At 40.1% G+C, this 12,122-nt stretch overlaps 1 protein-coding gene across 1 annotated transcript in view; it reads right to left on the reverse strand.

Moving 5' to 3' along the window:
* The window catches only part of F13A1 (coagulation factor XIII A chain), a 56,709-nt gene that overhangs the window by 16,529 nt on the left and 28,058 nt on the right, over window positions 1-12,122 (reverse strand). Inside the window, exons 5-7 of the mRNA XM_072329366.1 lie at window positions 10,783-10,890; window positions 8,119-8,293; window positions 4,615-4,753 (exon numbers count right to left, since the gene is read on the reverse strand). Coding sequence (XP_072185467.1) covers window positions 4,615-4,753; window positions 8,119-8,293; window positions 10,783-10,890 — 422 coding nt within the window. The remainder of the gene's footprint in view (window positions 1-4,614; window positions 4,754-8,118; window positions 8,294-10,782; window positions 10,891-12,122) is intronic.

The following is a 12,122-nucleotide window of genomic DNA, read 5'->3' on the forward strand; positions in this document are numbered from 1 at the left end:
TATGACCATTCTGGACCAGATGATGCCTTAGGGACTAGGACAGTATCACTGGAAGATGAATTTAGCAGAGACATTAATCTATGTGCTCAGGTTTGAAATGCCCTTATTTAGTTGGATGTGCAGCAAAAAGAGAAAGGCTGCTCCAAAAGTAATGCCTCCAGCTAATTTTCATGGAAACTACAACGGATACAATAAGAACAATCACACTATTTGGTAGAGTGAATTCTCAGCTACAGACCGCTATTTTTCAACACAGTCATCATCACTAGGCATGCATTTTCACTGGTGATGTACAAGAGCTCTTTATTTTGTGGTGTGACAATTGTGCATTGCCATCTAGAATGTGCCTTGTTTTTCACTGTTGCCACTGCAGAAACACACTACCCACTGCTTCACAGTGCTCATATCCACTGTTTGGTATCCATAAAAGCCTAGTTAACACTGATGAATGTCACTGGATGCACTTTTTTTTTCTTCTACATAGAGGAATTCAGTTCCAAATCTTTGCTTCCTATGCATTTCCATGCCAGACATCAATTTGTTACACTGCCCCTCTGCTGCCATCTGTCACATGGCAGCAAAATGTAACAGCATATTGGTGAAAAGGTTCAACCTCTACTGTCATACCACTGACATCTACCTCTGATGTCATGGGCCAACATATTAAAATAGGAGGCATTACTTTTGGGGCAGGCCTTGTACTACAGCAACATCCCAGTGTACACTGGAAGTTTCAAATATGAGCAGACAAGACGGATCCTGTGCCTTTACTCCTGCTGTGCCCAATGGAGAGCACAAGCAAAGAAGAAAGGCCATCTAGGATGGGAGTTGCACAGTAAAGACAGCAAGGCATTTGAATTTCATTACTGAGAGAAAAAAATAAAAGAGAGAAAGAAAGAGTAGAGAAGAGGCAGTTTTGCTTTCAAATTATACATATCCCACATCAGAAATGAATAAAATTACATCAGTGTAGCTGCTGATATAGCCCCTAGCACACACAGTGATATTAGCAACAGGAATGGGAACTGTTAATCTCTGACCATTTCATTAATAATGGGTGAAAACCAGCCACATAGCAGAGTCGTAAGGATCTGAGGCTTGTCTAACAAGACATTTCAAAGTGGAAATGAAAGCTTGGATCAGGGTAAAACTTGTCAGTTAGGAGTGTTAATGAAGCACCACTACAGAAAAAGGAATTATTCAAGGAAAATGACGCACACTCAGAGAATTTTTGATGCTGCTGAGAGTAGTCAATGCTGAATCATGCTAACAGAGCTCACCTGAGGGCTACCTGAGGATGGGGGAGCACTTTACAGCAGGTGGGTTTTTGAAAGCTGAGAGTGACAATACCTGCCCTGAAAGTCCACTTTGAATCAAACCTGGATGTGTCATTGACTTTGTGTTCTGAAAAAGAATAATCTGAAAAGCAGGCAGGAGGGAAAGATGATAAAATCAAAGGGGGGGGGGGGGGGGGGAGGGTAACAATGGGGAAAATGGCAGTTCTGCTTCAATTCTGTAATTAGATAATGCAGTATCTTATTTTTCTCTGTTCACTCCAGAAGACAGGACTTTTCTCACTGTTTTTTATTTGTGTAGTGCTGAGCACATCAGGACAGCAACTTCTCTGTGTCTGCTGCCATGAAGCAAATAACAAATGAACATCAACACATTGAATGTGAATGAAAAGAAATACGCTGTTTATAAGGTACATGAGTGTCAAGGAAAGGAGGATGAAGGGAACATTTCCCTCTCCAAAATGTGTCAGAAAATTTGCTCTAGAAGTGAGCACAATTGAGGAGCTGGCTCTGCAGTCACAATTGAATCTGTACTTCTTGTATTCTACAGCAAGCCTGAGACATTACAGAAAGCAAGAAGGGCTATACAGATCAATGTAGTGACCATTAAATATTTACAGAGATAATTACGAATAGACTAAACAAAGCAATGGGGAAATTAATAAAAGATGACCAGGTGGATTTTATGCCTGGAAGACAATTTAAGAAGGGTACTTGGTATTGCTTATGAGGCAGGCACACACTGAAAACAGTTGCTGCTCTTTCATTAGCAAATAATCCAGGGCACGAGGTTTGGGAGAGACACTGATAACACAGAGAGAAAAATGAGCAGGAAGTGAATGGGAGAGCAGAGGTCTTAGGAGGGCTCAATCCACAGAACATGGGTGAACCCACATGGGGCTGGGTGACTTCAAGCAAGTTTCTGCTGAGGTACTGACACTGTTCTGCTTGGACTTCACAGCAGGAATAGTGTTGATTCCCATCCAAGAGCAATATTCCTTAAGTGTCTTTATATCATCATTAAGAAAGACAAGGAGAACAAAGTAAGGGGACAGAGGCAATACTGATGGGTCCCAAATCCGGCCAGTTTTATAAAAATAACTTTCTGCGAAGTCTGTGTAATTTTGTATATGTGTTTTGTTGTTGCTGCTGTTTCCTATCCCAAGGGGAACAAAGCTCTTCAATAAAAATAAATAAGTGGCAGATAGCATTCACAGGGAGCCCCACACTCAGAGAATGACTGGACTGAAAATCTGGGCTGCAAGTATTCCTGAAGTGTGAGGGTACTTAAAACCTGAAGACAGATCAGCTTCAGCAGTACAAGGCAATGGAAATGATATATTAATAAAGCAAAATAGCTTTCTTTCCACTTTGCAAGAGATTATAAATAAAAGTGAGAAATACATTTTAAAAATCATTATAAGTACCTTGAGCTTGTCCTCTTAAGAACAAACAAACAAACAAACAAACAAACAAACAAAAACCAACCAGAAAGCAATAAAAGGCTTTAAAAAAATAAAATCAAGGTTAGACACAAGCCATATAAAGTCTGCATGTAGGCTACCACAGGGTGTTACAAAGTAATGAAGAGAAAGGACACAGAGGAGAAATAAAAAAAGTATGGAACATATATTAACTTAAGCCCAAAGGGTGATGCACACCATGTACTAATAAATGCATCAGGAGGATAGAAAGGATGAACAAGGCAGTTCAAAAAGTAATCAAGCCAAAGGAAAGCAGGAGGGCAGGTGGAAATTCTGTTGTGAAGTTGAGTATGGATTCCAATGGAGCAAGGATGACTTCAGATGATCTGTCCCTGCCCTAAAAGAATGGAAAAATATGGAACTGATTTCAGAAGCCATGGGAAACAGCTTGGAAAAGGAAAGATAGGAAAGTACAAGGAAATGTCAAAACTGAGTGATTCATGGATCAGCTTAAGAGAAGTGTAGAAGAAGAGATAAGATGGTGAAGAGTCTGAAACACAGAGGTGAACAAATTCTACAGCCACACAGAAGGCCAATGGACCTGATGGCATGGACCTATGAGCAGTGAGGGAGCTGGCTGATGTTACTGTGAGGCCACTCACATTTGCTTTTGAAAGGTCTTGGTGACAGAGGAAGGCTCTTGAGGAATTTAAGAAAGCAAACATGATCCTTCTCTTCAAGACAGAGAAGCAGAAACATCCAGGGAACAACCAACTTAGCAGTCTCACTTTGATCCCTGGGAAGGTGACAGCAAATTCAGCTGTAGCTGACTATGCTTTTAGCAGGGAGCTGGACTAGATGACTTCCAGAAGTACCTTGCAGTCTCTCCTATTGTCTGTGATGTCATGATACAGGCTTCAGATGTAAATGAACCTAATTGCTTTCCTTAAATTGCATCTTGGTAACAGATTATGGAAATTACTTACAGAGGTTACTGCAACAGGTTCAGTCATTTCTTCCACCACAGAATGGATTTATTACAGTTTTAATACAAAGACTTCCAGGGATTAAGTTGTTAATGAAACAAGCTGATGAGTAGCTATGCTGATGAGGTGAAGGTATCGTTGACACAAATCAAGTATATTAACACTGAATAAGACAAGTATCTCCTGAATATAGCAATATATACAGAGGTCACATTCACTGCTTCACTCTGAGGAGGAAAGGCTTGAGGCCCGATAACCCTCACATAATTTTTACTGAACAGAACACATAATCAATATGTGCTACACTTCTCCCGTCAGATAGGAGACAGCAAGAGTTTGAGGAGAAAAGTAGAGGACTGCCTTCTCTAAAATAATATGTAGTCCACTTCTTGTTCACAGGGATGCTTCTTTTTATCTTTCTCAACCAAACTGAAATTATTTGGGAAAGCACTCATTTATGACACTGACTGCACGTACAAAACATAAAAAACAGCTTACAAATACAAGAAAAGGTGGAAGCAAAATAAGAAACTTGTTTTTCCATAGATACTGAGGTATCTCTTTGAACCTGGCTCAAAACTGATGGAAGTGTCCATCTACCACCGTCTTCCATTTTGGGAACCAGTCTTACCCTAACGAGCACAAATACATGTCAACTCTCCCTCAGCTTGCTGAAATGTACACTGCTGAATGGTAATATCAGTAGTGATCTCATAGATCTCCTATGGCTTGTCTCTTCAAATGACAAGCACTTCATATTCATTATCCTATCATCAGTTCATTGTGTTTTCTGCAAGCTAGCAATGTTCTTTATTGAAAAGAGAAATAAATAAACCACATACATTTCTTGTTATTTTTCTTACTATGCATGTAGTTGGTGTATTAAAGGCATTTGCCAGGAAAACTCACCAGATAGAGTCTTTGGTCAATCTGTTGTCCACCTGCCCTTCATCATCCAGAAAGAAATCCAACTGTAAATTGGCATTGTTGTCATGGGCAGAAGAATAATTGGTAATGAGCCTTGCAGGTATCCCCAGGCACCTCAGAACTGTGTCAAACATAGAAATGTAATGAGAAAATGTAAAGAGAAAATATTAATAATAAGAATAAAATGGGAAAACTCGGCCAAATCAACCCAAATGATGCCTCCTATCTTCCTTTATACAGAATATGTCAAGCATTTTGTTTAGTCCCCAGATGCTGAGCATTCAAGACAAGTAGTGGTACAATTACTTAAGTGGCCAGTTACCAATAGTGTTGCATGTTGACCGCATAGCAGCTTTTCAGGGCAAATCTGGATGGAATTGATCAAATGTGGTATAAAGAAAGAAAAATAACTTTGAGGTTCCATGGAATGGAACGTTAGGACTATATACATTAGGACTGAATACATTAGGACTCCTGTTATCAGCAAGCCAGGAGAATTAAGAAAGACTGTGCTGAAATGAAGATGAATACAAAAGGTTTCTTGGTTGATTTGGAGTTTCCCTGTTTTGGAATATGCTACCATATGGGGTCTGGAGAACATAAAGAATAATGAAGAAACTGATTGCTAGCAAGGGAGAAAACTGCATTATTTGCAAAAGAAATGTCAGAGTGTGAGTCTGAACAAAATGCATTACATAATTCGTATTGATTTCTAAGCAATAGTACTTTGGAGCCAATGGTGTCTTCTCATAAGGAATCTTAAAGAGGAAGATAAAAAATAAATAAATGTTCAAACCACAACAATGTAGTTGACAACCCTTGCCCTCAGCTGACAAGAGGTGAAGTTGGGGCACGTGGGAAAGCTATGGCTATATCTGAAGTGCAGCAGTGAGTCACTAAACTTCTGCATTTGTGGTGCACCCTGGCTGGTAGACATGGAGCACAATCCAAGAGGGAAGTGGAAACACAGGGTGACATATCATTTCAACCTGTCCAAATGAAATGCTGTGACTTTTGTCCAAAGTAAAATTGATAGGTTCTGATTTAGGAGCCAAAATGGTTCTGAAGAAAACAGAGGACTTTTTTTTTGGATAAGGGAAACACTTTGGTCAAAAACTGTATTTTTGAATAGTTCCAGAGCCTCAGTATTGAATGACCCTTTCTGATACTGCTTGGTTTTGTATATTCATTAGTGTCACTACTGTGACTCTCAATACAGAGTAGCACTGCACATTCATTTCAAGTTACTGGATGAAAAATTACCTGAATGCATCCAATACCATATGTACCTATTGATTAAACTTAATTCAAGCACGCTCCCAGGTTTCCACCACATGAGCCATCAGGGCTCATTGAAAATAATTTGTCTGACAATTTCAAGATTAATGAGTATTTTTCAGAATGTTTTAGCATTTTTAATGGATGACTATTCAGAGTTTACAAAATAGTAACCTTGGAAAGCTGGACTGGTCACAATGACAAAACACTGGCAGCTGAAAAAAATGCAAAACACAACTTTAAACAAGACTTTAACTTCAGCATGTTTGTTTAGGCCTTCGCTGTCCTCTCTCTGGAGTGGTCAGCAGCTGGACTACGCAACAATAATGGCTTGCAACAGATAAGCCACTGTACCATGTTTTAATTTCATAATGCTCTACAAACTTTATACTTCAGTAAGCCTCACAGTATGAAGTCCCAGGTCTCTGGCTTGACTAAAGTAGTCAGCAAACTGAATCTAATTTTGGTCCTGATAAATACGGCTCTCCATTTAACACAGTAGGCTCCAGGCCTCCACAGCATTGCCCCAGTTTCATAGTGGCCTACAGGCAAAATACTGTGTAGCAGAGTTCCAGGGCCAGTGCAGGGGGAAAATGGGAGAGCCTGTATGTATGTTTGGGATACAGGGACAGAAAGAAGAAGCACTGGTAGCAAGAGAAGGTGGCCTGTGAAAGTCACTATGATGAACTGCATCTATCAGAAACATTTGCTGGGGCCTTTCTGAACTCACTGTGTTGTGCAGGGATGGAGGAGTATCAAATACAGTTCCTATAACCTCAGGCAGAGAAGGAAGTAGACATCTCTGAGGCTCCTTGGATGTATTGATACTCCCATGGCACCAGAAATAAAATGAACTATTTCATATGTCAAAGGATAGAGCACCTGCCAGAGTATCCCTAAATCAAAACACAAACCTCTCCAGATATATGAAATAAAAGCAGAGAAACCTGAAATGGAATCCTCCCTTGGAGCTGTGAGAAGTGTGTGCCAGCAGAGGGATAGGTGGTCAAAACATGGCTTTATTTCTGAGGTCCCTACTGTTTTGAATAGCTCTTGAACTACCTCAGGTAACTAAAATGAGTTACAAAATTCTGTTACCTGAACAGAAGGAAAACTATACATTGAATGAAATACATGTATATGGGACAAGCAAAAATAAAATGAAAATACAGAGATACCTAGGGTCGCCCAAGGATGAAGAGCCAGACTTGTAACATGTTAATTATTTAACTTCCATGTTTGCAGAAGATGGGTGATTAATCTCCTTCATTTTTGTTAGAAGTACAATGTAAAGAAAAGTTTGATGCTACTCCTGAAGACGGCAACATGTAACAGTGTTGAGAGAGATGAAAAAGGGAAAGGTTCCATGGGGAGCTTTTCTGCAAGTTTCTTTCCACATCTTAGAAGCAAAGCTTCAACTTCAGCTGTGGCTGAGATGTACTTAATGCAAGGAAGAATCCAAGCCTGCAAAAATGCCCACTGTATCCCCTTGGTCCTAGGCTGATCTGGTGCCCACTCCGGTCTGATAGTTAAATACATTAGCTGTATCTAGTTCCTCTAGGGGAGATCACTACGTTTAAGCCAGACTCACTTTTATTTTCTCCTATTGGCTTGTCCCATAAGCAAAGGAACTGTTTGGCTTTGTATTAGCAAAGAGCTTTTGACACACGCATTGCTCCCAATTCCTTGTCCCCACTGTCCATATAAATGTATCTTTTACATAAACAGTATCTTTCTTTACCTCTATTATACCCCAGTGTGTTCCCACGTTCAGGGAGTATTCATTTGGGATGATGCTGTTAGAAAGTGCTAGACAGTTAAAAAAAACTCCTGCCTTTCTGGAGTAGAAATACCTTCGCAATACCCCATATTGAGTAATAGTCTTACATTGTAGATTTAGACACTAAGCCCTCTGTTCGTCTCAGTTTTCCTAACAGAAACAGAGAACAGAACAAAAAACTAACTTTCTCACCCCAACTTTACTCTCTGTGATTCAATAAATTCATTTTCCTGTATCAATAAAAAGATAATATATCATTCTGGAAATGCAGCCATTGAGTCTATTTTGGCCATGCATTTTTAAGTACCTTTACCATTTACTCTTGATTATCACAGAGCCAGGAAGAATTTTAGCTAGCTTAACCTAAAAGCTCATTCTACTATGTAAGAATCGCATAGCAGCATGAAGTTTTTCTCACTGATACTTACACGTGTTGAAGACACCAGCAAAGACCCAGCACTGTCCATATCGCACTGGCTCCTTAGAACTGTAATATTCCAAGAGGATGTCCACACTTCCCGTCCAGGCTGAAGGTGGGACTCCATAAGCATAGAGATTGTCCCATGATCCAGCCAAAACACCATTATCATCCTTGGAATTGATCTATAGACAAAGGAAATGAGTTTTAGGGGTGTCAGAAGCTGAATAATAAAGAGCTCTTTAACTCAGGAGACCAAGATAGGACAGAAGAGACCAAATACAGCTAAGTTTAGGCTAGAAATAACACAGAAATGTTAAATTATGAAGGTAGGAGATGAACAGAACAATCTTTCCAAGGGCTGTGGTGGATTCACCATTACTGAATAATTTTGAATCAAGGACAGGCACTTAAAAATAATATTGAAATTAAATCACCACAATGAGCATTCACCTTGCTGCTTTAGTACAGTTTATTAACATTACACATGCTCATTGCCATGTATTTTTAATAAACATGATCAGTTTTAAATTCATAAGCAAGCCTCAGAAGTGTTGAATCAGCTTCCTTCCCAACATCATCTGTTTTTTTCCCTGTATTTTTCTCTCTTTATTTTAATAAAATCACTCCCAATTTACAGTGGACAGAGAGAAGAATCAGTCCACTGTTATTTTTAGAGTGGAAACTAATTTCTTCAGTCCATCACACGTGAAAACAAGAAGGAATATGCTGTGCAGGTTTTCCCTTGGTAAGATTACACAAAGCATGGAGTTTTGCTGACTAATGGCTATACTGATAGGCATTAACGAGCAATACATCTCCAAGCTGCAATTTGAACCAAACCAGTTGAGGCTGTGCAAAAAGCTCATTCGCTCTGTACCTTTTAATTATGTTAATGCGGAACAGCTACATGCCAGCCAAATAAATCACAATTCTCATTTAAAAGCTTTTGGCTGGATTAACTACCGTTTTATAATTAGAAAATCGACTTCCCACGAACCCTAAGACTGCACGAGATAAGTATTCAAAGTCATAACCAAAGGGTTAAGGGGTTGCGCCCATCTCTCATTGTTGTGGAAAACATGCCAAGAAAAGAGGCACTTCAAGGACAGGACAACATTTCCATCTTTAGGCTCTCTGCTGGTTGTGAGGAGTGGAAAAAGGGGGCAACTCTGTTTGCTTTGGAGCTTTAGAAAGCTTCAGAAAAATTACAGCATGGGAGCAGCCCCCCAGACAAGTTCAGCTCTACCATATAATATCTGGAACAGGAATGAGGATCAGGAACAAAGGTGAGGCCTCGGTAGTCTTGGCCACTTCTTACTGCTGTTCAGATCTCAGATGGCCAGAATTCCCACCCAGCTGTGGTCTAATCCTTCAGATACCTTAAACCCACTGACCTCTGCATTTCCAATACGAAACTTCTCCATCTACGTAAAATGGCTGAAAGATTCAAAACACACGCCCATTTTGGGTTCATAACATTATGTTGTTCTGCTCATAGGGTTTCCGAGGAATATGCATGAGAGACCTTTTAAGAGACCAGTGACTAATGCCGTAACTGTAAAGGAACCACATGCAGTTCTTACTTCTGTCGCAAGAGGTCTGAAGCCACACTTCTAATGTCTAGAGTAAAAGAAATAACCAGGACAAAACAAAATAGGGAAGTGGAGGTGATCTCAATCTTCCTTGTTGAAGCTATCCTAGTTAACACTGCATTACACAAAATTCATCATGTGGCACTAACTGAGAGGCTAGGCATTCTGCTTCAATGTTATCTGAGACAGAGTTAATTCTCTTACAGTCTGGGTAAATGCTGTAATAAATGGGTCATCTTCAGTGGTCATGTTTTGTGGAGACTCTTTTAGCAGCTGGCCTGGGGGAACATCTAATGATAATAGCTCAATGACCAGCATAATGTCCCAGAAAGCAGAAGGTAACAGTTCAGACCTCCAAAAGGCAGACAGGAGTGGACGCTGATGAGTCTTCCAGCTTGAATATTAGAGATGGGGCTGCTATTACACACACAGTAAGACTCTTGATGCCTAACATCTGGAAGGAATGGAGATGCGGGAAGCCTTCTCCCTGCCCTTTGCTTCCGGAAATTTTGGATGCTTCCATTCTGGGTATAGAAAGTTATGTGGGTCCTGTACTTCAGAGCTCTTATGGCATTCTCCTGGAGCCAAGGTACCTCATGTAAATATTGACAGTTTAATGAGGCTGTCTGAGGCTTGAAAATCAGGCGTAGGTCCACCCACTGCTTAGCAGTGTCTTAAGGCCCTTTTTTAGGTTAGTGCTGGAGTCCACACATAGCCTCTCAATTCCTCATCTCAAATTCCACCCATCATGGTGCTTCACCATGCATGAAAGAAATAGCTTTCTCAATAATCTCAGCTACCAAAAAATAAGCATAGTGTTGTAAAAAATGCCAGAAGACATAGAAATGCAAAATTTAAAAGTGGCTTTCATGCCAATGAGGCCCCACTCGCAGGATGCTGAACTGACATAAAGATTTCACCTTTAGTGGAACGAAATAAAGTGACAGATCCCAGAGTCCAGAATGGATAAAAGATCTGGCACCTGCTGTAGTGAGGACATGCGGGCATGGAGGCCACTAAGCCAGCCTGGCCTTGATTAGAGAGTCACTTCTAACACATCCTGGGCATCTATTACGTACCATTGCAGAGGCAACACGGCAGATTTTGATTGGGTTTCCACGCCCAGACAACTCCAGTTCAGCCTTGTCCATCAGGAAAAGGCAAGCATCCAGAATGTTTTCTTCAAACTAGATAAATAGAAAGAAAGAGAGAACTAGAGGGCAAGTTAAGTCACGTTTTATTCTGAAAAGCAAAGGCAAAGTTATTTTTCACTGTTGTTATAATAGCTGATCAGCTTCAAAAATCAGTCGGCCAGGTCAAAGTTCTGTGATTAAAAATACAAGTTTTCTTCTAGAATAATTGCCCACGTATAGCAAAAAATAAAATAAAAAAAAAATGTGAGACGCTTTAAGGGAAAAGAGAGCGTCATTTTCAATTCAATCTCAGTCTGGCTTCCAGAAGGTTAAAATGACAACATAGCCTTTCTGACAGGACATAAAATTTTAAGAGCTAACAAGTATATAATAGGAAGGTATTATAATAATAACTACAATAAGCTAGTCTGCTGCTCGCTAAGGACTTCATGTCCTTCACAGATTCCAGACCTGTTAATTCCAGAACTTTTCCGATACATTCAGTGCAACGCTGAGAAGTTGACCAATAAATGATTTACCACAGATAATATGAAGAGACTTAAATTTTAAACTACAATAGTAGGATGTTTAAAATTAACAAGCCAAAAGCCAATGAAACAGATTAATCCCGGTCTCTGAAACTTAGACATAAAAAATACCAAGTGACCTAAAGTAGTCTTCTTCAAAAATAGAGTGGAAAGGTACAGTTTCTTCGATCCAGCATGAACAAGCACAGGAATGAATTGAGGGCAGAGGTGCCTAAATAGACCAGAAACCATTTGTCACAGAACTTGCCCTGTGATGTATTTCATTTTCCTTAGGAGAAACTGCATAGCAAAGGAAAATATCTCTGTCCCCTGGAAAATGGTAGGGGACAAGGAAACACACATTAATAAAAAAACATCTTCCACTGTCACTGAAAACACAGTATTATATTAGCATTCAAAGCTGTAAAAGAAACTCAATTCAGCTTGTCCCCTTGCTATATTCAGCTTTATGTCCTTCATTTGCATCCTTAGAGATATGGTTCATGCTAACAAGATTTTTGCTCTTGTGCCCAGCTGCAACGAGAGCTGTATTGATTTTGAAACCATCTCCAGCCTGGTTTAAGGCTCTTCGGCAGATGAGGGTGATCTGAGTTTTGCATCCTGCAGAAGGCAAAAGAAAAAACCCAGGCCAAGCTGCTGGCCTGGTAGCATGGGAAAGGCAGAGGCAGGGTGAAGCCAGAGAGCTGAAGAGGAAGCGCTGAAGAATCAAGACAGCTTTTGGTGCTGCAAAAAAGATGG

Source organism: Excalfactoria chinensis, chromosome 2, assembly GCF_039878825.1.
Source record: "Excalfactoria chinensis isolate bCotChi1 chromosome 2, bCotChi1.hap2, whole genome shotgun sequence".
Classification (NCBI taxonomy): domain Eukaryota; kingdom Metazoa; phylum Chordata; class Aves; order Galliformes; family Phasianidae; genus Excalfactoria; species Excalfactoria chinensis.